Genomic DNA, 26,946 nt, shown 5'->3' with positions numbered 1-26,946 from the left:
ACTCTAATTCTGACGTAAGAACGTTGACCACATATCGGGATAATGTGTTCATTTGCAAGACGTATGAGTGACGCCCAACGAATGCTGTATATATATATATATATATATATATATCAGATCTGGAAAGGCGGCACTCATCGGGGGACGCACCCCCTTCATCAGGATGCAACAAACAACAGTGACAAGTGTAAGAACACTGTTCCCGGTCCTGGCCCCCGCACTTCCGGGATCGGCGTGCCTGCGAGTACCGGATTTCTACACTGGCTATATATATATATATATATATATATATATATATAGTGTATATCTCACATGAAATACGTACATATTGTGAATATATAGTATATGTAATGTGTATGTATGTATGTATGTATGTATGTATATATATACACACACACACATACACATAAATATATATACTCATAAAGGTAGAGGGAATTTGGGGATGGAGAGTGTCCAAGGGTAATATCACAGCTATACAGAATATATACAGGAACAGGGGGTCTTCCAGGGACCATTACCCCCACTACAGTGTGTCACAGGCCATCTGGATTGGTTTTGCCAAAACCACCTTTTCGGGTTTTGGTTTTGTTACTGGATGATTTTTGAAAAAAACTGAAAATAAGCTAAAATCACAGAATTTGGGGGTAATTTTGACACTACAGTATTATTACCATCAATAACATCAATTTCCACTCATTTCCAGCTTATTCTGAACACCTCACATCTCACAATATTGTTTTTATGCCAAACGGTTGCACCGAGGTAGCTGGATGACTAAGCTAAGCGGCACAAGTGGACGACACAAACACCTGGCCCATCTAGGGGTGGCACTGCAGTGTCAGACAGGATGGCAGTTTTAAAAAATATTCCCCAAAGAGCACATAATGCAAAGAAAAAAAAGAGGTGCAACGAGGTAGCTGGATGACTCAGCTAAGCGACACAAGTGGGCGGCACAAACACCTGGCCCATCTAGGAGTGGCACTGCAGTGTCAGACAGGATGGAAGTTTCTAAAGACTTGGCCCCAAAGAACAAATAATGCAAAAAAAAAAAAGAGGTGCAAGATGGAATTGTCTTGCCCCCCACCCACCCTTATGTTGTTTAAACAGGACAAGCACAGTTTAATAAACCCATCATTTCAGGTGGTCCCCCTGGAAAAAGCTCGCCAAGTTCTCTGAATCATAGCTAGCTACAAACATACCACCTCTATATTTGATGACTTTTCACATTATGAGAAGAGGCAAGAGGAAGATGACAGTGTCAAGAAGGTGATTAAAAATTAGAGAGGCACATGCAATCAGGAACAACACACAGGCTTTCACCTCCACTCCTATATTGGTGTGGAACAGAAAGGACTTCAGCCAAGCAAATATATAATTATTAATTACCACATTACTGGACAAACTAAAAACTAGGGTCCAAAGCCTCCAAAACTGTACCCCCTTCTCCATTTTCAGGGATTAAGATAATCTGGGATTTAATGCTGGGATGCAAATAAACTGGTGTATACCACAGGATCAAGATTGGATATTTTCCCCTCCACGTAGTCTGGAGACTTATTTTGTAAAAATCTCGTGTGTTTCTTTTTTTTTTCATTTTCTTATTGCATTTTTATTTACATATTTTGTGGCAGGTGCCTTATTTTTGTTTTTCACAGCTCCCAGTTACACGCATGTGAGCATACCTGTGTGTCCCAGTTACACGCATGTGAGCATACCTGTGTCCCAGTTACACGCATGTGAGCATACCTGTGTATCTTGTTTATTTTATTCATATTTTATTTTTAAATAAAGCAGCCCCTTAGATGTTTTATCAGCCCCTCCTGAGTCCCCACAGCAACCCCAGATGGGGCAAGTTGAGTTTGGGTGGGTTCGGTAAAGTACTAAGCAGGGTTGTGCAGTAAATTTTTTTGTTATTGAGCCCCTGCCCTAGTGGAGCTTACCACTCTACAGTCCAAACTTATTTCATACTATAAGTAGGACTGTGGGAGGAAGCAATGCTAACCTCTGTGCTCACAGAATCCCTCAGCCTGGCAAGCCAGACATCTTCCTGGCTGAAAGCCACCATGAGACTCCATACTGGGCCTTATTCAGTAACTGGTTGTGCCTCACAGGAGCTCCTGGCCCATCTAGTGCTGCAGTGCAATGGAAAGCTGCTGCAATGCAAGATCACTGAAACTATGGTCTTCTAACACTGCAAGGTCTTGCGATAACCCTACACAGCCCTTAGGGAAAGAAGATCCCTGTACAACAAATGTGCATCTTCTAAATAAATAATCCCAAAATGTGGAACTTTAATAACAAATCAAAATTAAGGTTGACGAATTGGAGCCATTCATTTGAGTGAGTCTCTAACATGAAATAATTGCGAAGAAGCTCCAGCAGAAAATCTCACTTTTACCTCTCCAGCAGTTGCGCTGGATTATGATTCAGTCTCTTCTGAGTCACACTGACTTTGGCCACAAATGTGGTCTCTCCCCACTTTATTTAAAAACACTTCGGAAATTTAAATTTCCACCTTTGCAGCTAGTTTTCACAAATCTGTTTGCGATGTTGAAGCTTGTTTCATATCTGCTCTACGTTTTCATTTAAACCTAGGATCAAGTACAGCAGCACCCCTGGACTTATACAGCATAGGCAGCACCCCTAGAGAATTGCACAGCAGACAGACAACAGCACCCCTGGACTTAAACGGCAGTGGGGCAGCACCCCTGGACTGATAGGGCAGAGGGGCAGCACCCCATATAGGGCAGCACTCCTGGAATGATGTGGCAAAGAAAAGATGTGCAAGATGGAATTGTACTTGGGCCCTCAGACCCACCCTTAAGTTGTATAAACAGGATATGCACACTTTAACAAACCAATCATTTCAGCAAAAGGGTCTGCCACATGACTGTGGCTGAATTGATTGGCTTGTTTGGGCCCCCACCCAAAAAAAGCAATGAATCTCTCCTTGCACAAACTTGCTCTACAGTGGCAAGATGTTGTCCTCATCCTCAGATCCCCCCTTCAGTGTTTACATGCTCCTCCTCACAGAGAAATAATATTCAAACAAAACCACATCATTTAGATGTCAGTGGGCTGCTTACGCTATTACCCAAAGTTTCTGAACTTGACAATGACTTATGATGAATGTGCTGCAGGTGACATATAAGGGGGGATGTTCCTAGGTGGTTAACGTCCTTACCCCTACTTATTATGGATTGACAAAGGCAACAGATGGCTTGACACATGTTGTCCGGATTTGTGGAGAAATAATTCCATACCGAAGAGGTGGCTTTTTTGGTACTTTGCCCAGGCATGACAATGGGCTTTTTCATCCCATGGCCAACTACTGTCTCCACTGGTGCCTTATTCAAACAAACCACATCACTATCAGAATCCTCATCGTCAACTTCCTCCACAGTGCCAGCTACACCCATATCCTCTCATCCTGGTGTACTTCTACAGTGACATCCTCAGTATCAATATCAGCAACTGGACTGGTGGTGCTCCTCCCAGCACTTGCAGGGGTCGTGCAAATGGTGGTAGGAGCCTCCTCTTCCCATAGTGTTGTAAAGGTCAGGCCTAGACATCGCAACCACGGACAGTGCCAGCACCCCTGTATTTTCACAACACCCCTGTTATTTTACAGCATACAAGACAAGGACAGTGTACATTTACTTCCACTGCACCCCTGTATTTTTACAGCATACAAGGCAGGGCCAGTGTACATTTATTTTCACTGCACCCCTGAAATTTTACAGCATACAAGACAGGGCCAGTGTACATTGATTTTCAATGCACTGTAGAATTTTTACAACATACAGTGTAATGTTATTTTAACAGCAGCACCCCAATGTTTTACAGCATACAGGAGCAGTGTGCTTTTAATTTTTAACAACTACACCCCTGAATTTTTATAGCATACAGGGCCAGTGTAATGTCATTTGAACAGCAGCACAACATACAGGGAGAGTGTAATGTTATTTGAACATCAGCACCCCTATATTTTACAGCATACAGGAGCAGTGTGCTTTTAATTTTTAACAACTGCACCCCTGACATTTTACAACATATAGGGCCTGCAGCACCCCTATATTTTACAGCATACAGAAGAAGTGTGTTTTCAATTTTTAACAACTGCTCCCCTGAATTTTTACAACATACAGAGCCAGCAGCACCCCTATATTTTACAGCATACAGGAGCAGTGTGCTTTTAATTTTTAACAACTGCATCCCTGAATTTTTATAGCATATAGGGCCAGCAGCAGCCCTATATTTTACAGCAAACAGGAGAACAATGCCCCTGCAACCTGTACAACACAGTGAAAGCCAGGACAGCAACACCCATGTACAGCACAGGTACAACACAGTGATTGCAGCAGCACCCCTACAGAGCACACACTAACCCCACCCGACGCCACCACCCACAGAGAGAGAGACGTCTGGCTCCCTCACTCTCCAAGTCTGGAGTGATAATGGCGGCGATGTGCGGCTGTTTATATGGGATCCAAAACCTGCAAGAATCCGACAGTGGGATGATGACGTTTTGACTCGTTCTGGTTTCCGAGTCTGGCGGGAAGTCCTGAGTCGGACTCGGATCCGGGCTCGGAATGGGATGTTCTGGGGGGGGGTTCGGTTCTCAGGGAACCGAACCTACTCATCTCTGGTCCTGATAGAAGTTGTGTGTGTACTGTATATAGTGAGACTGTGTGTCCTGATAGAGGTTGTGTATGCATAAAGAAAGTGCCCCTGTAAAGCATGTGTGTGTGTGTGTGTGTGTGTGTGTGTGTGTATACAGTATATAAGCTGTGTGCCCCCATAGAGTTTCTGCAAATATATATAAATATATATATATATATATATATATATGTGTGTATATATATATATATATTCACACACACACAGACACACACACACACACTGTATGCCCCTATAGATATTGTACATATATAGAGAACAGTTGGGCTGATTCAGACCTGATCGGTGCTGTGCGTGTTCGCACAGCAGCAATCAGGTCTGAAGTGCGCATGCCCCGATGCCGCAGTGCCTGGCGCATGCCAGACAGCCAAAGGCTGTCTTTACCCTGCGATCGCCTCTGCCTGACTGACAGGCAGAGGCGGTCGCTGGGCGGGAGGGGGTGGGCCGGCGATAGGGGGTGGGCCGTGGCAGCTGCGTGACGTCACACGCAGCCGCTGCGACCCTCACAGCGACGTGTAGCTCTCTGCCAGCGCGCAGGAGCTACGTTGGCTGGGAGCTACTCCTACAGTACAAAAGCATCGCCTCTGTGATGCTTTTGTACTGGTGCGACGGGGTAGGGCCTGACATGCGGGGCGGAATAGCTCTGTGCTGGGCGTCCCCACGCATGTCAGGGAAGCTGAACGTAGATGTGCTAAATTGAGCACATCTATGATCAGGTCTGAATCACCCCCTGTGTGAACTCTAGAGGTTGCACACATATATAGAGGACTATGGAGGTCATTCCGAGTTGATCGCTCGCTAGCAGTTTTTAGCAGCCGTGCAAACACTATGACGCCGCCCACTGGGAGTGTATTTTAGCTTAGCAGAAGTGAAACGTTTTTATCGCAGAGCGCCTGCAAAAAAACTTTGTGTAGTTTCAAAGTAGCTCAAAACCTACTCAGCGCTTGCGATCACTTCAGACTATTCAGTTCCGGATTTGATGTCACACACCCGCCCAGCGTTCACCCCGCCACGCCTGCGTTTTCCCTGGCACACCTGCGTTTTTCCGAACACTCCCTGAAAACGGTCAGTTGCCACCCAGAAACGCCCACTTCATGTCAATCACCCTGCGGTAACCAGTGTGGCTGAAATGCATCGCTAGACCCTGTGCAAAACTGCATCGTTCATTGTGTCCGTACGTCGCGCATGCGCATTGCGCCGCATACGCATGCGCAGAACTGCCGTTTTTAGCCTGATCGCTGCGCTGCAAACAAATGCAGCTAGCGATAAACTCGGAACGACCCCCTATGTGCCCTTATAGAGGTAGTACATGTATATAAAGAGTTGTATTATGCCCTATATATTTAGAGAGAGAGGGAAATGTGTGCCTCTATAGAGGTTGTGCATTTATATAAAGAGCCGTGTGCCCTTTAGAGGTACAGCAGTACATATACATAAAGAGAGAGAGAGGTGTGTGCCCTATGGAGGTAGTACATATAGATATAGGGCTGGATGTAATGAAGTCCAAGCTGGCCGGAAGTATGGGTTCCCGGACGAACCCAGCCCTTTTTTTAAAGCGGCAATCATTTACAAGGGAAAACCATACCTTGTAATTGATTGCCACTTTAAAAGAACGTCCGAGTTCAGCTGTGATCCTGCACCTCCGGCAAACTTTGGCTTCATTACGTCCAGCCCTAAATGTAGTGGCATGTAATTTATTGTTCCAACAAATAAACTGAATGTGAAACCAAGCTTGCAGTATAGCCTTGTATTGCTCTGTTTCTGTGTACAGGCAGCGGTGCTAACGATGGGAGGTACATTGGTTTGGATTCCCGAAGAACAAAGAGACAAAGTTCTCCACACATCTTATATTTTTTTGTCCTTGCAACCAATGTATTATGATCTGCAAGGACACTGGGGAAATATTTACAAAGAATATATTAAGGTTCTTACAGTGGGAGCCCTGACAATGAGGGACCCGCACATCTGAGTCACTGTGGTGATGATGCACAGGTAATAAATGATAGTATACATAACAATGACAGCAAACTTACACGAGTGACCTTTTAAAGCAAATGAAAAAACAATGCAACATCTCCCCCTAGTGGTGTTCTTGGGTATTTCTATCCAGTGAATCATTCTAGAATATGTCGTGGACACCCATAGAGGGGAAATCACCTACCTTGCCGGTATACCGGCGGCGGTATGGTGCCCCTGTCAGGATCACGGCGCCTGTATTGTGACCGCCGGGATCCTGACTGTCGGTATGCTAACCGCATACCATCATAACACTCAAATAAGTATCAAGGTGACAGCAACCAAGGGTTAGGTGCCATTGTTTGTAAGGAGTATAGAGTAGATGATAGTATAAGTAAGGGGAGGAGAAGCACATGAGGCAAGAGCTTACATTCTAAAGGGGAGGGGCAGACAGAGCGGGGAGACACAGAGAGGGTAGACAGTGAGTGTTGGACAGAGGGTTAGGATGAGATACGGCTGGGTTTGGTGAAGAAGTGGGTCTTGAGAGCCCGTTTAAAGTTTTGTAGAGGTGGAGAGTCTGAGGGGGAGTGGGACAGAATTCCAGAGAATGGGAGCAGCACGTGCAGTATCTTGGAGGACAGGGTGGTAGGAAGTGATCAGTAGGCAGGAACGGCGGCGTGCATTTTCAGAGCGAAGAGGACGGACGGGAGTGTGAAGGGAGATAAGGTTTTATGGGAGTGTGCGGAAAAACGCAGGCGTTTCAGGGAAAAACGCGGGAGTGGCTGGAGAAACGGGGGAGTGTCTGGGCGAACGCTGGGTGTGTTTGTGACGTCAAACCAGGGCCCTCATTCCGAGTTGTTCGCTCGCTAGCTGCTTTTAGCAGCATTGCACACGCTAAGCCGCCGCCCTCTGGGAGTGTATCTTAGCATAGCAGAATTGCGAACTAAAGATTAGCAGAATTGCAAATAGAAATTTCTTAGCAGTTTCTGAGTAGCTCGAGACTTACTCCTACACTGCGATCAGTTCAGTCAGTTTCGTTCCTGGTTTGACGTCACAAACACACCCAGCGTTCGCCCAGACACTCCCCCGTTTCTCCAGCCACTCCCGCGTTTTTCCCAGAAACGGCAGCGTTTTTTCACACACACCCATAAAACGGCCAGTTTCCACCCAGAAACACCCACTTCCTGTCAATCACACTCCGATCACCAGAACGATGAAAAATCTTCGTTAGGCCGTGAGTAAAATACCAAACTTTTGTGCTAATTTACTTGGCGCAGGCGCACTGCGAACATTGCGCATGCGCATTTTGCGACTAATCGCTCCGTTGCAAAAAAAACTAACTAGCGAACAACTCGGAATGACCCCCCAGGAACGAAACTGACTGAACTGATCGCAGTGTAGGAGTAAGTCTCGAGCTACTCAGAAACTGCTAAGAAATTTCTATTCGCATTTCTGCTAATCTTTCGTTCGCAATTCTGCTATGCTAAGATACACTCCCAGAGGGCAGCGGCTTAGCGTGTGCAATGCTGCTAAACGCAGCTAGCGAGCGAACAACTCGGAATGAGGGCCCATGTGCACTGCAGGTGTGGCAGGTGTAACATGTGCAGAGAGAGTTAGATTTGGGTGGGTTATATTGTTTCTGTGCGGGGTAAATACTGGCTGCTTTATTTTTACGCTGCAATTTAGATTTCAGTTTGAACACACCCCACCCAAATCTAACTCTCTCTGCACATGTTACATCTGCCCCCTCCTGCAGTGCACATGGGGGGTCATTTCGAGTTGCTCGCTCGCTAGCAGTTTTTAGCAGCCGTGTAAACACATAGTCGCCGCCCACGGGGGAGTGTATTTTTGCTTTGCAGGAGTGGGAACGCCTGTGCAGCAGAGCGCCTGCAAACACATTTTGTGCAAAACAAGACCAGCCCTGTAGTTACTTATCCTGTGCGAGTGACACAGTAATGACATCAGATACCCGCCCAGCAAACGCCCGGCCATGCCTGCGTTTTTACAAACACTCAGAAAACGGTCAGTTGATACCCATAAACGCCCTCTTTCTGTCAATCTCCTTGCATTCGGCTGTGCGATTGGAATCGTCACTAGAACCAGTGCAAAACCACAATGGACTTCGTACCCGTACGACATGCGCGCGCATTGCGGTGCACAGATTAGCCGTTTTTTTCACTGATCGCTATGCAGCGAACAAAGGCAGCTAGCGATCAACTCGGAATGACCTACATGGTTTTGCCCAACTGCTAACAAATTCGCTGCTGCGATCAACTCTGAATTAGGCCCAACGGACACTGGGGGTCATTCCGAGTTGATCGCTCGCTAGCAACTTTTTGCAGCGCTGCGATCAGATAGTCGCCGCCTATGGGGGAGTGCATTTTCGCTTTGCAAGTGTGCGGACGCTGTTGCAGCCGACGGCACAAAAAAGTTTTCTGCAGTTTCTGAGTAGCTCTGGACTTACTCAGCCGCTGCGTTCACTTCAGTCTTTTTGGTCCCGGAATTGACGTCACACACCCGCCCTGCAAACGCTTGGACACGCCTGCTTTTTTGCGAACACTCCCAGAAAATGGTCAGTTGACACCCACAAATGCCCTCTTTCTGTCAATCACCTTGCGATCGGCTGTGCGAATGGATTCTTCATTAAATCCATCGCCCAGCACCGATCCTCTGTGTACCTGTACGACGCGCCTGTGCATTGTGGTGCATATGCATGCGCAGTTTTGCAGAGATTTAACCTGATCGCAGCGCTGCAAAAAGTTGCTAGCGAGCGATCAACTCGGAATGACCCCCACTATTCAGCACGGATCGTAAAACACCCACTGCAGAAATGCATCAAATGCATTGCAATGTGCGATGTGATCGCATAACCATTCACAAATACCGGAACATCAAAGAGTTTTTCCATCTGCGCCAGGTAATGTTGTACACTATTCTGCAAACGCAAGAGGCTGGAAGAGGTCATTGCTGGCGTCAGAAACCCACCAGAAAAAAACGCCTTACCACGTCTGCGTTTTTACAAACACACCCACAAAACGCCATGTTTCCTCCCCTAAATGCTGGCTTCCTGTCAATCAAAGTGTGACTGCATTGAATTACAATGCGTTCACAGAAATAATTGTAAATCGCAGGTGCGCACGCGCAATGCATATACTGCGTATGCGCAGTCTTCGATAAAGGCTGGATTGCGTTTTCTTCATTTTGTGATCCGTGCTGAATAGGGCCCAAAGACTGTGATTTTAGAGACAGAGAAATTCTCTTGTTTATAGTGACACTATTCATCAGAAAGTGACACATACAGCATTGCTGGCATCAATGGGGCACCCAGCCTGGTCTCTCAGTGTGTATGAGCCCAATGCTAATAATAATCTCATATAAATCATATTTGTGGCCATGTTGATAGATGCGGCAATGACTTATTAGCCGGTGTGTATATTCCCACGTAAACAGGAAACCTAGTCACACCTTGGGGTTTATTCAGATCTGATTGCTGGGCTGCGTTTTTTGCTGTTCTGCGATCAGATAGTCGCCGCCTACAAGGGGAGTATATTTTTGCTGTGCAAGTGTGCGATCCTATGTGTTAGCAGAGCTGCTAAAACCAGTCTGTGCTGTCTCTGCGCAGCCCAGGACTTACTCTTCCAGTGCGATTGAATCCTGGTGATCGGGGCCGGAGCTGACCTCAGACACTCTCCCTGAAAACGCTTGGACACGCCTGCGTTTTTCCTTCCAGTCTCTGTAAACAGTCAGTTGCCACCCACAAACGGCCTCTCTCTGTCAATCACTTTGCGTACGTCCGTGCGAATGGATCCTTCGCACCATCCCGTCGCTGACCGGCGGTGTAGCTGTTCGACGCACGTGCACATTATGGCTCAGACGCATGTGCTGTTAGGACCTAATTGCCTGCTGTAAGAAAAACGCACAGCAGCGATCAGATTTGAATGACCCCTAGTTGTGAGCACCTTTACTAACGACGGACGTCTTTCTGTGCATTTTTTGATATGATATGTGGCATGCCTATATTCTGTGCGCGACTGCAGCTGTATCTGCATATGAATTGCTACGTTACAGCATTTTCCTGGAATGCCACACATCATTTTAATCGTCAACGTCTGCTTGTGCATCTTATTAGCACAGCGACGATATAAGACATATTTTCTGCAAAAAAAGACGCCCAACATTAGCTGTGTTGTACGAGAACTGGCGGCTCACTCGCGCCAGGCATCTCATGGTGCACGGCATATTGAGGCATGGGGTACAGTATGAGGACGAATCTGTAGGTACCATGTTATATACAAACAACAGATTTCATTAAATGCAATTTATTTGAAAGTTGCATTGTCCATTAACCTATGTAAATGAGTGTACGGCGCAAAATCCTGTTTTGTATTACTATGTTTTATGGGGATGTAGGTATGTGACCGGCGGTACCGACAGCAGGATCCCGCCCCCTCACAATCCCGACAGAGTAACAGGGACTATTCCCACTCGTGGGTGTCCACGACACCCACAGAGTGGGAACAGAACTTATGGCGAGCACAGCTCGCCAACGAGCCCGCAAGGGGCTTCGTTGTGCTCGTCCCCACCGCCGGTCACACAAACCCAATGCGTTTCATGTATTATTCTCTATCATACTGTAGGAGCAGTAAATCCTTTTACAGACTGTAATCACTGGCTCCTGTGGGGGGTCCACGTACCTGATGTTCTATGTGGTCCTGCAGAATTGTAAACCAGGATTTTTTAACAGATGTCAGGCCGTCACTGAAAGCCTCCTTAGGTCTCCACAGGATTTCTGTGGGCAGGAGGTTGGAGCTCTCAAACGCCTCTCTCAGGAGGTATTTTTCTATTCCATTCTGTATAGAGCCAGAGGATAATGAAAACAGAATATAACAACACTATCGAGAGAAAGGCATTATTAAGTACAGGTATACTTTTGTAGAGTTTATACCACACCTTGGGAATTCGGAGTTCTGGAGGCAGAGATAGATAGTAGGCGGTAAAACGGTGATCAAGGAAAGGCACTCGGAGCTCTAGGCTTGTACAGACACAAAGAGAAAAGTTTCATTCCGATTCTCCTCAGTAGAGATCTACTCTCCCTCATGTTCCATTTGCCACTCTCATTCGTTTTCCTCACACCCCTGGTCAATGCGTGTGCCCCCTTACCCACACATCACACTGGATCTCTGTGCTTCATCAGTTTCATCACGCCCCTTGTGTCCTTCCCTACCATTCACTCTGGTCACCCTCCCACTTTCCTGTTGCCCTTATCTTTCTTCCTCTGCCCCTCCTCCGTCTTTCTTTTCCTTGCTCGCCCTCTCTCTTGCCTCCTACCAAGCTCCTCACTCACCCATCTTCCTCTTACTCTACCTTGAGTCTTGTGACTCCCCTCCCAACAACCCAAGATCCCATTAGATCCCTGTACTCTACCCTTATACTCACCATGCTGTAAACTCAACAACCCTGCCAACTCATCCACATCTCCACTCCTTCTTGTACTCTCTGAAAAACCATAGATATCTGAAATAAAATGGCCTCCAACCGCAATCTCTTCATCTCCAACTCCTTAAACCTCATCACTGCAACTCTGGCATTCCAAACTTATCAGGCCCCTTCTAATATGCTCTTCCACCTAAAATTCATCCTCCCCTTCTAGAGTTCTGTCTCAGCTCTCTTAAAATGGTTCTATTTGATCTCCATATAGTCCTCCTACACCTGCTAGATACCTTCAACTCTTTACCAATACTATTTCCTCTGCCACCCTTTTTTCCTCCTTCCTCTCTGAACTCGTCTTGGTCACCTACTTCACAATCAACAATCAATCAATCAATCAATCAATCAATCAATCAATCAATCCATCTGGACATCTCCTGCCACCAGGCTCTTCTAGCTTCACCCTCCAGTCTTGAAACTATAGATGTACTTGCAGGCAATGATGTATGCCCCATCATAATTAATACCACAAACCTACTTGGTCCCAATCAATTTGCATACTCTCCTCCCACCTCTGAAATCCTGTACATGTCATAGGCTATGTATGAAAAATGTAAAGGGGTGGTAAACTCACCCATGTGCAGCAGTTGTGCGGTCAGCACGGAGTACATCAAACATGTACAGTTCCCGCAGTAAACGCTCACTGTCTTCTGCAGCCTCTTCTGGGGATGGTGCCTATAAAAGGTTTGTTAGTGCGCAAGATGATCCATGTAAGTTTCAAGTACCACCATTTGGATTCACTGGAGTATCGCACATGTACAACTAGAGATCTCAAACGGTGGAATTTGGGGTCATTTACAAAGATCTGCCTTCATTATCAATCTTGCACTTAGTCAATCCAATATGTAACAGCCTATGGGGCTCAAGTTGGTTGTAATTTCCCCTGCAATGTGATCAGGTTGCTAAATGTGTATAATCACCTGCAGGGCAGCCATCAGAAATTATGGGACCCAGGTCTAACTGATTAGGCAGGTCCCCCACCCCCCATCCCATCATCACCTCCAACAAGGACACCTTACACCCATTACTACAATACCCTAAGAGCTCCAATAGAAACGCTCTGCAGCTCCTCTCTCACCTTCTGCTCCCCCCGCAGCCCCCACAGCCTACCATTCTGTGCGCCAGTTCCTGGGAAAGGGCTGCAGGACACTAGAGTTAGTTCTAAGAAGAAGACTGCAGGCAGGAGGAGGAGGACGCATCGGTCCATGTGCACATCCGGAGCCAAATTCACAATGCTGCTGGAGCTGTACCCCTATGGGTTCCTGCTGTGCTCACCAATCCACACCGCTGATATTCGGGTCCCCTCACGGTTCAGGCCCGGCACTCCAGTCCCAGCACTCCCCCCCCCCCCCCCCCCCCCCCCCCCGATGTCAGCCCTGATCACCTGTATCCATCTTTGCAAGTGGACTACCCCTATCTGTACACTTAGTTTTACATGGTACCCGTCAGCAAAATCAGGGCACACTTGCACCAACTCTAGACTTAACAGATCCATCTGAATGCAACCCAATTTAGGCTCCTGCCAACTCTGCGCAGCCTGCAGTTACGTCTACACAGCCTCACTAAACATGGTCTAATGTGAGAATAGCATATTTTATTTCAGTTATGCCCCTTCAGTCATAAGTGGAGATACAAATGAAATGCAAACAACTCCGTTTTGCCCGTGCTTGTGTGCGCCCAGTTCCGGACCATGGGGGTCATTCAGGCCCGTTCGCATGCAGCGGTTCTTTGCTGCGGTGCAAACGGGTCGGAAATGAACATGCGCGGCGGACGCATTGCGCACGCGCGTCATCACTGGGCAATGACGCCGCCAGCGACAAATGTGATCGCAGCTGCGATCGCAAAAAGATGGACAGGCGGGAGGCATTCCGGGGCAGATACTCACCGTTTCCAGACGTTTTTGGGGAGTGGTAAGAAAAACGCAGGCGTGTCCAGGCGAACGGAGGGCGGATGTCTGACGTCAAAGTCGGGACCTGCATCGCTGGATCTGTCGCACAGGGTAAGTAGGTCTAGGGCTAGTCTTGTTTTGTGTGAAACTTTTTTAGCATAGCAGGGTTGCACAAGCGATCGCAGCCCTGCTATGCTAAAATACACTCCCCCATGGTGGTCATTCCGAGTTGTTCGCTCGCTGCTATTTTTAGCAGAATTGCTAATAGGCTAAAATCCGGCAGTTCTGCGCATGCGTATGCACAGCAGGGCGCACGCGCTAAGCAATTTTACACAAAACTATGCTATTTTACTCACGGGCGAACAAAGCTTTTCAGTCGCTCTGTTGATCGGAGAATGATTGACAGTAAGTGGGTGTTTCTTGGTGGTAACTGAGCGTTTTCCGGGAGTGTGCTAAAAAAACGCAGGCGTGCCAGCAGAAAACGCAGGAGTGGCTGGAGAAACGGGGGAGTGGCTGGCCGGACGCTGGGCGTGTTTGTGACGTCAAACCAGGAACTTAACGGACTGAAGTGATCACAATCTAGGAGTAGGTTGTGGCCGGACCACCCACCAGCCACATGGTTAATGGTGGCCCCGGCACTGAAGGGGTTAACCCTCAGTGCCTGGCGCCATTATGGGGACACTAGGCGCTTGGGCGCCACTTTTAAAAATGTTTTAAATTGTATTTTAAAGGTGTGCCGCGGTCCTGGACCTCTCCGCGACCGCGGCAGTGAGGGCAGCCCCCGGCGCGCTGAGCAGTGTGTGCGCGCCGGGGGAGAGGGGAGCCGCTGCAGCCGGGAGATCAGCTCCCGCTGCAGCGATCTGTGCCAGCCGCTGACCGCCGGAGTCCGGGAGCTCCGCTCCCGGCGACTGCGGCAGCGAACACAGCCCCCCGGCGCTCTAGCTGTGTGCGCGCCGGGGGGAGAAGGGGGAGCCGCTGCGGCTGGGAGCTCAGCTCCCGCTGCAGTGCTCTCTGTGGGTGCCGCCGCTGGGGGCCGGGAGCTCTGCTCCCGGCGCCTCAGCCCATTGGAGGTGGCCAGCCGCGGCAGCCGGGACGAACGTCCCGGGCTGCTGGGCGGCAAGGGGGGTGCGCCGCAGCCCGGCTCCCCGCCAGACGCTGCGGCGAGGACACCGTACTTAGCGCCGCATACAGGGGACCGGGCTAGCCGGCTCCCTGCGCGGCGAGGCCATCAGAGTGCGCCGCTTAGGGGGGACCGGGCTAGCCGGCTCCCTAGCGGTGGGGGGATGATTAGGCTGGTGAGCGCAGGGGTCCGGGAGCTACGCTCCCGGCACCTCAGCACTGCAAAGGGCACAGAGCCACAGCGGCTGGGACAAGCGTCCTGAGCCGCCGGGCTTCCGATAAGGGGGGTGCGCCGCACGGTGCGGCGAGGCCACAAAGTGAGTGCCCCACTGGGGGGACAGGGAGAGCCAGCTCCCTGGACCCCAGTGGCGGGCATTACAGGCAGGCTGGAGGATGGGGGAAGCCAGCCCCATACCTCCAGCACAGACAGAGCCCTAGCAGCCAGGCTGCAGGGCTAGGGGACAGTATGTAGAAAAACAAGACATTGTTTTAAATGTAATAACATATACAGTGTGTTGTAAGGCACTGCAGTGCCTAGGTATGGGGAGCCTGTGCAGGGCACAGGCTCAGTGTATATTTAAAGGGGAATGTACAGTGTATTTTAAATGTGATGTATTTAAAGGTAAATTGCACTTACTTGGTTGTGTGTCCCAGGAGGGGGGAATCCATGGCTGTGCAGGCTGATGGATTCTCCCAGACCTTTTCCCCAAAAACGGAATACTTTCCCTTCCAGCCTCACACTTGAAAGGGGCATTGGGAGAAAGAGAAGAAGCTCAGCTTTGAAACAAGCTGAGTGGTTTTCTGGAGCTCCATGGAGATCACCCGTAGTGTCCAGGAAACCTTGACCGGGGATCTAGGCTGCCCAGCTCTGGAGCCCAAATCCAGGCTGCAGGCAGTGGGCTAGGTCCCGGGCAGGTTTCTGGAAGTCAGTTTAGGAGGGAAAACTTCCCCCAGCCTAGACTGAACGGCACCGGGGCGTATCCTGATCCTCCAGGATGGGACAGACAAAGGAGAGTGACCACTCCCCACTGTCCATAGAGAACAATGTTAGCTGTGCATGTGACCAAGGCATGCACAGCCCATGGGTAAACATTGATTGGTTGTACACCACAGGGCGGGCTTACCCCCTGTGGTAATGTGTATTGGAGTAGGATAAAAGGAGGGCAGTTGCCCCATGAAGGTGTATTGTACCATCTTTATTCTGCTGGAACATCTTGTTGTATGCTGTTGCCCCTAGCAATAGGGATGAGTCTTTTTAAGGCTATTATTGAGCAAATAAACATCTGCCTCAAGAAGATTGCTTCATCTTGTGACCTACAGGGTTATGCCAAACATAGCCCAGTCCTCCGGCTGTCCAGGGAAGCACCTAACGTCTCCAAGTTTCACCTTCCGCCAGCTACCGGTAGAGGCCTAGCAAGTGGCTAGTGGGGATTCGTCAACACCACACAGGTGTGGTAAGGCAGTGCAGAACCGTGGTTCCAAACGCCACGGCAGGTTAGGAGTTTGGTGGTGGCAGCATAAACCCGCCCACAGCGCAGTGGGTGGAGTCAGTAACAGGCGGTTACTGACGGTAAGCCGGAATCCCCTATGTGGTCAGGCCTCGTGTGACCTGACCCTCCATTCTGTGCGCAGGAGATGGGACGCGAAAGCGGCGAGTGCTTTCGTACGGGTCCGTCCTGTCACAGAAATTGGTGGCATAGCGGTGGGATAATCCCAGGCGGCTTTTCGGTCACCCGATTGGAGAGCCGAGTTACTCAGGGGAGGAGTAACTGCAGCGCAGGAGAACGCACAAGATGGCGGAATTCAGCGGAATGTCCAAGGATGATCTGGAGATCGTGTGCCAGGAGAAGGGTGTGGATATCCCTTTCAACACATCCAGAAGCATCATGAAGGCGGCGCTCATGAGCGTGGAGGAGTCCCATCGGGCGGAGGTGGAAAGCACTGACGGCGTCAGCATCGCAGAGGACGGCCCAACAGTGGACCTTCGTAAGGAACCGGTGAGACCCACAAGCCCGCCCTCTCTCACAGCAGCAATGTTTCCCAGCAATCCCTAGCAGGGCCAGGATCCCAACGTCCCAGGGGGGGCGGCCCGGATACCCTAGCAGATCGGCTAGCGGAATTGGGGGAAAGAGCAACGGAGCAAGAGCGCTTGATCATCATCCAGATGTGGCATGATGAGCGGGCACCACAGGCCGTGGTAGCCCGGGACCCGTTGTCAGCTGTTGTACACAGATCGGGACGCATTCAGTTTGCCAAGTTTGCAGACAGTGATGGGGACATTGATGGACATTTACAAGTTTTTGAAAGGACTTGTAAACTACACGATTTACCCAAGTCGGAGTGGGTGAGACACCTTGTGCCCACTCTGCATGGAGAGGCATTGGAGGCCTATCGAGGAGTGGCCACGGAGGACTGTGGGGACTACGACGAAGTCTCACGGGCCCTCCTCCAGCGATTCTTCATCACTCCAGAGTCTTACAGGAAGAAGTTCAGAGACTTGCCCAAGAATCCTAGCAGCACCCATGAGCAGTTCGCCAACCAGCTGCCGCAGTACGTGGTGAAGTGGGTGAAGGATTCGGAAGCCACTACATGGGACGCACTGATCGACCTGATCTGCAGGGAGCAGTTCTACAGCAGGTGCGCCCCAGAAGTGAAGGAGTGGGTACTAGACCGGGAGCCACCCAGCCTAAAGTTGGCTGCCCAGTTAGCAGACAAGTATGTGGCAATTCGGCCACAGGGGCAGAAGCGCCCAGCCAGCAGCCAGCTCCAAAAGACTGTACCACCAAGGGGACCCCCCTCTTCAGCTCATCACCCCCAAAGACAAGCATCTTCCAACCCGGCGCTCTTGGCCAGCAACCGCACCGCAGCGTCCCTGCAACTGATCAGAGATCATCGGTGCCACGACTGGAGAAGAAGTGCTACGGCTGTGGGAAAATCGGACATCTGAGGATGAACTGTCCTGCATCCCAAGCACCCCAGACTCGTACCCCAAATCCGAGTGCTGGAGCCCGGCTCGCTTGTTTGACGAGAGGAGATGAGCCTACAGAGACTGTTCCCCCTCCAGTCAGTTCGATGGAGTGTGGCGAGAGACAGGTGCACTCTGCGGAGAGAGTCACCTGCATGGCCATACAGCCCCTACACAATATGTGGAGGCACCTGCAGCCGGTCCACGTGGGACCCCTGCAGGGGGAAGGCCTAAGAGACTCTGGGGCCTCAATCACTGTGGTGAGCCCCCACCTTATAGATCCTGCTGCAGTATTGCAGGGTCGCACTGCCAAGGTCACCCTGGCAGATGAAATGGAGAAAGAGGTTCCCATGGCAAGAGTCTACCTGGACTGGGGAGCTGGACCAGAGTTGCGAGAAGTTGCCGTCATGGATGGTCTCCCAACTGATGTGGTCCTAGGAAATGATCTGGGTGGTGGGATCATCACCACGTTTGCTGGCGCCATTTCCCGGAGTCAAGTTCCACAACCACTGTTGACATCAGCTACTCCAGCACAGCCCAGCCCAGAGGAAAAGACTACAGCTGCTAGACAACTGCCAGCACAGCCAACCACAGCATCAACCAGCCCAGAGGAAAAGATTACAGCGGCTAGATCGGCACATCGACCCCGCATGCCTTTTGCCTCTGGTATGCCTAAGTCCCCTAGCAACGCAGAGGATGTTGGTTCCAGCTCGTTTGATCCTGGGGGGGTGCCCAATGATGCTCCTGACCCAAGTGGTTTGCCAACTCCGGCGGTGAGTATGAGAAACCCCACTGACTTTTCCATGACTGACCCCTACCAGACTGACCCTAGTAGTCCCCACCTAGATCCCCCTGTAGAGTGTCCCAATTTAGGAGAGATTGAGGGCCGCAGGCAGGAGTTTAGGGAGGCTCAACTCTCTGACCCATCCTTGAAAGGCATGAGGCGCCACTCTGGCAGCGGCCTTGACAGGGTTGGGGCAGGAAGTTTGATCTGGCGCGAAGGGTTAAGGTATAGGGTAGCCAGGAAAGTGGGAGGGGATAGACCAGATAGGGAACATGTCCAGCTGGTCCCCCCAGGGAACTTTCCTGCGCAACCGGTGTCCGTTGCCAGCGAAACCCATTTGGACAGCCACTCAGAGATACACCATCCCCTGAAGTGCCTGACACAGAGCTTACCCTGGTCTGGAATGTCGGATGACGCCCAGACCAACTGTAAGGCTGGTGCCATGCGTTGGCAGCTGGGGCACTCCAGCGGTTGTGTTGTCTCTGGGCCTCTGCCCATAGGGGAACCCTTGCAGCAAGTTGCTGTGGACATAGCAGGTCCCCTGCCTGTGCGCAGTAGATCGGGGAAGACACGCAGCCTCCCTGTAGTTGATGCCACACAGGATCCAGAGGCTGGTGGTCTGGCCGCCATCACTGTGGCACAGGTAGCGGACGAGGAGGAAGGAGTAGGCCTAGGTGACAGGGTAGGTTTCCCGAGTCATAGGTCGACGGAGGAGGATTGGAGGGCAGGTCTGACAGTTAGGGCAGACAGTTGCCAGATAGGTATGACGGAGGTGCAGTGCCTGGGGCACCATGTGGGAGGAGACAGGGGTAGGCCCAAACCAAAGGGGGTGGAGGCAACCATAGGCTGTCCCCGGCCCACATCACCCAGACCGGTACTGACCTTAGAACCTGTAAGGCCCTACGTACACGTTGTCATTGACTTTAGTCCTGTAGTGAACCCCCTTACCGAGATGGCTAGGAAGGGCATTCCCAAGTCAGTGGACTTTGCACCCGTTTGCGAGTTGGCATTCCAGTCATTGAAGGAGGCTCTGGTACCCGCTCCAGTGCTGATGGCGCACATTCTTGACCAGGACTGTGTGTTACGAACTACTGCGCCACTGCACGGACTGGGAGCAGTACAGAGCCAGAAAGAGCCATATGGGCAGGAGCACCCTGTGGCCTGTTTGAGCAGAAAACTGCTATGGTGGGAGGTGGGGTATGCCACAATTGGGACACCTTGGGTGGCACTTGTTTGTAACCGGCCCCCCACCGTGGTGACTTACCACCCACCTGTTAGGTAGCTGCAACCTACCTTGGGGAAATTGGACAGACTTTCGTGGTGGAGCCTTGAACTTGTACTTCAGGTGGACTATTTGAACATTGTGCACCCACGAAGAGAGGCCCACTGCACGATGGATGAACTGTCTAGGCCGGAGCCTATACCCCCCAGGTAGCGCCCCCTTCCCAGCAACAGACTGCGGGACCAGGAGTTAAATCGTTGGGACATGGCTCCCTGGTTTCCCGCTTGAATTGGGGGGGGAGGAGTGTGGCCGGACCACCCACCAGCCACATGGTTAATGGCGGCCCCGGCACTGAAAGGGTTAACCCTCAGTGCCCGGCGCCATAATGGGGACACTGGGCGCTTGGGCGCCACTTTTAAAAATGTTTTAAAATGTATTTTAAAGGTGTGCCGCGGTCCCGGACCTCTCCGGCGACCGTGGCAGTGAGGGCAGTCCCTGGCGCGCTGAGCAGTGTGTGCGCGCCGGGGGAGAGGGGAGCCGCTGCAGCCGGGAGATCAGCTCCAGCTGCAGCGATCTGTGCCAGCCGCTTGTTAGGCGCGGCGGTCTTCGGCTGTGCCCTGACTGAGCAGCGGTCACGGCCGCCGCACCTCTCTCCTTCCCTGTCCCCCGCACGGCGCCTAGCAATGCCAGGACGCCGTGCGCACAATAGCCGCCGGGTCCCTGGCAACGCAGGACGCCGTGCGTGCAGGGCCGCCGGGTGCATAGCAACGGGGACGCCACAGGTGGACCGCGTTCCCCGTTGCTAAGAATAGTTAATTAGGTTGCTCGTGCAGCAGGGCAGCTGCACGGCAACTAGTAATTAGGGTCTGGGAGCTGGTCCTGCTGGCCCTCCTGTTATTGGCCAGCAGGGCCTTTTTATGTGAGCCAGCACACTGCAGCCCCGCCGGTGATAGCTTCTTGTATGCTGTTCCTGCCTTGCAGAACTCTGTTCCTGTCAGCCGTGTTTGGTGGATCTTGCTCCCTGCCCTTTGGTACTTTGGAGGTCCGAAGCCGGTCCTGGGAATCCTTCTAATCCTTGCAAACCTGTTTGTCATCTGGGGTTCTCGCCCGGTTTCGTGAGTAGTGGCTTCTGCCGCGTGTTGCGGCCTATGCCGCTTAGTGTTTACTTTACTGTGAATTGGTGCATTTGCGGAGGTTTCCGCTTTCACTGTCCTCCCCGGAACTCGGCGGTGCCGTGTAGGGGAGTGGACAGTGGTTTCTTTGTAGTTCTTTTTCCTTTGGCGGCGTGCCGCACATACGCTTAGTTTTTAGGTAGTTTATAGCCCCTAGCGTGGTTGTTTCAGTTAGAGGTCCCCTTGTTATTACCCTGTCTCAGTTCACGCCTTGTCTCTCTTTAAGACCTGAGGGGGCATCGGAGTTGGGCATACCTAATCCGCCCTTCAAACGCGGCTGCCATGGGCCCAAGAAACCATAGTCGTTCAGGCGTGAATTGATAACACGGGTAAGACAACGGAGGTAGGGTGCTAGGGGCTATTTCCTTCCCATTTCCCAATCCCAGCATTCCGTCTTGGTGCTCAGAACTCACTACATAAGATCTCCCCTGTCCTGAGCATCAGGATCGTAACATTATCACAGGCCTTCATAAAAAAAAAAGGGGGTTTAATTTTTTCCGTTGTATTGGTGGGCCTAGAAATTCGGCCTCATGAATCCGGCAGGTTTAGGGCCAAACCCCAGTCAGCTTTTGGTTAACCAAATACAGGAATTAACTCAGATGGTTCAGGACCTTACTCTTCGGGTGAGATCGCAGGAAGATCTTTTGCGAGCCTCCCCGAGTATGGTTCCAGAACCAAAGATGCATTTACCTGACCGTTTTTCGGGTAACCGAAAGGATTTTTTAAATTTTAAGGAAGCTTGTAAGCTTTATTTTCGTTTAAGGCCCCGTTCCTCTGGTACTGAGTCTCAGCGGGTCGGGATTGTGATGTCTCTACTTCAGGGTGATCCACAGACCTGGGCGTTTGGGCTAAGAGCGGATGATGCTGCTTTGTTATCAGTAGATGCCTTTTTTAAATCCTTAGGCCTCTTATATGACGACCCAGATAGAGAAGCATCAGCTGAGAGTCACCTGCGTGCCCTTAAGCAAGGCAAAAATCCAGCAGAGGTGTATTGTACCGAATTTCGCCGTTGGTCGAACGACTGTGGCTGGAATGACCCGGCCCTGCGCAGTCAGTTTCGCCTCGGACTATCGGAAGTGATTAAAGACAGTCTCCTTCAGTACCCCGCTCCAGAGACTCTAGACAAACTCATGGAGCTCGCTATTAAAATTGATCGTCGTCTCCGAGAGCGGAGGGCTGAAAGAGGAACAACTTTTAGGCCTAATCCATGTGTATATACTTTTCCTGAGGACGTCGAGGAGCCCATGCAAATGGGTCTCTCCCGGCTGTCCCCAGAGGAAAGAACCAGAAGGTTAAGTTCTGGTCTTTGTTTGTATTGTGGTGGTAAGGGACATATCGCACGTAACTGCCCGAACAAGCCGGGAAACGCTCTGCCCAAGTGAATTGTGAGGGGGTTCACTTGGGTCTGCAGTTAATCTCCTCAAATAATTCTCTATTAGTTCTGGTAAAGATTTCCTTTGGCAGCCTCAGTTCGTTGGTGTCGGCTTTCGTCGACAGTGGAGCTACAGGAAATTTTATGGATTTAGCTTGGGCTAAGGCTTTAGGCGTTCCACTGATACCCTTAGATAGACGTATCACCATGCACGGCTTGGATGGGGGTCCGCTTTCCAATGGGGTTATTACTCACCGCACACCTCCAGTATTGCTGACAGTGGGGGCCTTACATTCAGAAGAAATAGAATTTTACCTTACACATTGTCCGGCAGTTCCAGTAGTTTTGGGTCACCCCTGGCTTGCCTTTCATAATCCCACCATAGATTGGTGGTCTGGGGAGATTTCCCAATGGGGTCCTTTTAGTGTTAAGGAGTGTATTTCCCATCCTGTCCGGGTTGCGGCAGTTACCCCAGAACTTATTCCTCTGGAATATCAGGATTTTGCTGATGTGTTCTCCAAGGGTAATGCGGACGTTCTGCCTCCCCATCGGTCCTATGACTGCGCTATAGATTTAGTTCCCGGGGCCACTTTAGCTAAGGGGAGATTATATGCCCTCTCCGGGCCAGAAACCACGGCTATGGATAATTATATCCAGGAAAGCCTGAAAAAAGTCTTCATTAGGCCTTCGAAATCTCCTTTGAGTGCAGGATTCTTTTTTGTTGAGAAAAAAGATGGGTCGCTCAGACCATGTATTGATTTTCGGGCTCTGAATAAAATTTCTGTTAAAAACACTTACCCTTTGCCTTTGATTTCAGTACTTTTTGATCAGTTACGCTCTGCCGTTATCTTCTCAAAAATCTATCTTAGAGGAGCTTACAATCTCATCCGAATAAGATCTGGGGATGAGTGGAAGACGGCTTTCAGCACACAGTCGGGTCATTATGAATACCTGGTGATGCCCTTTGGGCTGTCAAATGCTCCTGCGGTATTTCAAGACCTCATCAATGATGTTCTTCGTGACTTTCTTGGAAAGTTCGTTGTCGTTAATTTAGACGACATTTTGATTTATTCTGAGTCTATGGAACAACATATTACCCATGTGCGTCTGGTTCTTCAAAAACTACGGGAGAATCATTTATACGCAAAACTAGAGAAATGTGATTTTCACATCACGGAAGTGTCCTTCTTAGGGTATATTATTTCTTCCCAGGGATTTTTCATGGAACCGAAAAAACTCCAGGCCATCCTTAATTGGGCGCAACCCACAAATTTAAAAGCAATTCAGCGCTTTTTAGAGTTTGCAAACTATTAAAGGCGGTTCATTCATACCTTTTCTGATTTGGTCGCTCCTATAGTAGCATTGACTAAAAAAGGAGCGGACCCTTCCAATTGGTCGCCTGCAGCCGAGTCTGCCTTTCGGGCTTCTGCCGCGTGTTGCGGCCTATGCCGCTTAGTGTTTACTTTACTGTGAATTGGTGCATTTGCGGAGGTTTCCGCTTTCACTGTCCTCCCCGGAACTCGGCGGTGCCGTGTAGGGGAGTGGACAGTGGTTTCTTTGTAGTTCTTTTTCCTTTGGCGGCGTGCCGCACATACGCTTAGTTTTTAGGTAGTTTATAGCCCCTAGCGTGGTTGTTTCAGTTAGAGGTCCCCTTGTTATTACCCTGTCTCAGTTCACGCCTTGTCTCTCTTTAAGACCTGAGGGGGCATCGGAGTTGGGCATACCTAATCCGCCCTTCAAACGCGGCTGCCATGGGCCCAAGAAACCATAGTCGTTCAGGCGTGAATTGATAACACGGGTAAGACAACGGAGGTAGGGTGCTAGGGGCTATTTCCTTCCCATTTCCCAATCCCAGCATTCCGTCTTGGTGCTCAGAACTCACTACATAAGATCTCCCCTGTCCTGAGCATCAGGATCGTAACATTATCACAGGCCTACATAAAAAAAAAGGGGGTTTAATTTTTTCCGTTGTATTGGTGGGCCTAGAAATTCGGCCTCATGAATCCGGCAGGTTTAGGGCCAAACCCCAGTCAGCTTTTGGTTAACCAAATACAGGAATTAACTCAGATGGTTCAGGACCTTACTCTTCGGGTGAGATCGCAGGAAGATCTTTTGCGAGCCTCCCCGAGTATGGTTCCAGAACCAAAGATGCATTTACCTGACCGTTTTTCGGGTAACCGAAAGGATTTTTTAAATTTTAAGGAAGCTTGTAAGCTTTATTTTCGTTTAAGGCCCCGTTCCTCTGGTACTGAGTCTCAGCGGGTCGGGATTGTGATGTCTCTACTTCAGGGTGATCCACAGACCTGGGCGTTTGGGCTAAGAGCGGATGATGCTGCTTTGTTATCAGTAGATGCCTTTTTTAAATCCTTAGGCCTCTTATATGACGACCCAGATAGAGAAGCATCAGCTGAGAGTCACCTGCGTGCCCTTAAGCAAGGCAAAAATCCAGCAGAGGTGTATTGTACCGAATTTCGCCGTTGGTCGAACGACTGTGGCTGGAATGACCCGGCCCTGCGCAGTCAGTTTCGCCTCGGACTATCGGAAGTGATTAAAGACAGTCTCCTTCAGTACCCCGCTCCTGAGACTCTAGACAAACTCATGGAGCTCGCTATTAAAATTGATCGTCGTCTCCGAGAGCGGAGGGCTGAAAGAGGAACATTTTTTAGGCCTAATCCATGTGTATATACTTTTCCTGAGGACGTCGAGGAGCCCATGCAAATGGGTCTCTCCCGGCTGTCCCCAGAGGAAAGAACCAGAAGGTTAAGTTCTGGTCTTTGTTTGTATTGTGGTGGTAAGGGACATATCGCACGTAACTGCCCGAACAAGCCGGGAAACGCTCTGCCCAAGTGAATTGTGAGGGGGTTCACTTGGGTCTGCAGTTAATCTCCTCAAATAATTCTCTATTAGTTCTGGTAAAGATTTCCTTTGGCAGCCTCAGTTCGTTGGTGTCGGCTTTCGTCGACAGTGGAGCTACAGGAAATTTTATGGATTTAGCTTGGGCTAAGGCTTTAGGCGTTCCACTGATACCCTTAGATAGACGTATCACCATGCACGGCTTGGATGGGGGTCCGCTTTCCAATGGGGTTATTACTCACCGCACACCTCCAGTATTGCTGACAGTGGGGGCCTTACATTCAGAAGAAATAGAATTTTACCTTACACATTGTCCGGCAGTTCCAGTAGTTTTGGGTCACCCCTGGCTTGCCTTTCATAATCCCACCATAGATTGGTGGTCTGGGGAGATTTCCCAATGGGGTCCTTTTAGTGTTAAGGAGTGTATTTCCCATCCTGTCCGGGTTGCGGCAGTTACCCCAGAACTTATTCCTCTGGAATATCAGGATTTTGCTGATGTGTTCTCCAAGGGTAATGCGGACGTTCTGCCTCCCCATCGGTCCTATGACTGCGCTATAGATTTAGTTCCCGGGGCCACTTTAGCTAAGGGGAGATTATATGCCCTCTCCGGGCCAGAAACCACGGCTATGGATAATTATATCCAGGAAAGCCTGAAAAAAGTCTTCATTAGGCCTTCGAAATCTCCTTTGAGTGCAGGATTCTTTTTTGTTGAGAAAAAAGATGGGTCGCTCAGACCATGTATTGATTTTCGGGCTCTGAATAAAATTTCTGTTAAAAACACTTACCCTTTGCCTTTGATTTCAGTACTTTTTGATCAGTTACGCTCTGCCGTTATCTTCTCAAAAATCTATCTTAGAGGAGCTTACAATCTCATCCGAATAAGATCTGGGGATGAGTGGAAGACGGCTTTCAGCACACAGTCGGGTCATTATGAATACCTGGTGATGCCCTTTGGGCTGTCAAATGCTCCTGCGGTATTTCAAGACCTCATCAATGATGTTCTTCGTGACTTTCTTGGAAAGTTCGTTGTCGTTAATTTAGACGACATTTTGATTTATTCTGAGTCTATGGAACAACATATTACCCATGTGCGTCTGGTTCTTCAAAAACTACGGGAGAATCATTTATACGCAAAACTAGAGAAATGTGATTTTCACATCACGGAAGTGTCCTTCTTAGGGTATATTATTTCTTCCCAGGGATTTTTCATGGAACCGAAAAAACTCCAGGCCATCCTTAATTGGGCGCAACCCACAAATTTAAAAGCAATTCAGCGCTTTTTAGAGTTTGCAAACTATTAAAGGCGGTTCATTCATACCTTTTCTGATTTGGTCGCTCCTATAGTAGCATTGACTAAAAAAGGAGCGGACCCTTCCAATTGGTCGCCTGCAGCCGAGTCTGCCTTTCGGGCCTTAAAGCAGGCCTTTGTCTCGGCTCCTGTTCTC

The 26,946-nt window shown here is 49.8% G+C and overlaps 1 protein-coding gene across 1 annotated transcript in view; it reads right to left on the bottom strand.

Moving 5' to 3' along the window:
• Nucleotides 1-26,946, bottom strand: part of ASNS (asparagine synthetase (glutamine-hydrolyzing)) — a 225,167-nt gene that overhangs the window by 1,604 nt on the left and 196,617 nt on the right. Inside the window, exons 9-11 of the mRNA XM_063921342.1 lie at nt 12,701-12,801; nt 11,590-11,671; nt 11,334-11,489 (exon numbers count right to left, since the gene is read on the bottom strand). Of these exons, the coding sequence (XP_063777412.1) occupies nt 11,334-11,489; nt 11,590-11,671; nt 12,701-12,801 (339 nt within the window). The remainder of the gene's footprint in view (nt 1-11,333; nt 11,490-11,589; nt 11,672-12,700; nt 12,802-26,946) is intronic.

This window comes from Pseudophryne corroboree, chromosome 5 (assembly GCF_028390025.1).
Source record: "Pseudophryne corroboree isolate aPseCor3 chromosome 5, aPseCor3.hap2, whole genome shotgun sequence".
Lineage (NCBI taxonomy): Eukaryota > Metazoa > Chordata > Amphibia > Anura > Myobatrachidae > Pseudophryne > Pseudophryne corroboree.
The sequence above is the reverse complement of the archived record's forward strand: the minus strand, read 5'-3'. Positions and strand labels throughout refer to the sequence as shown.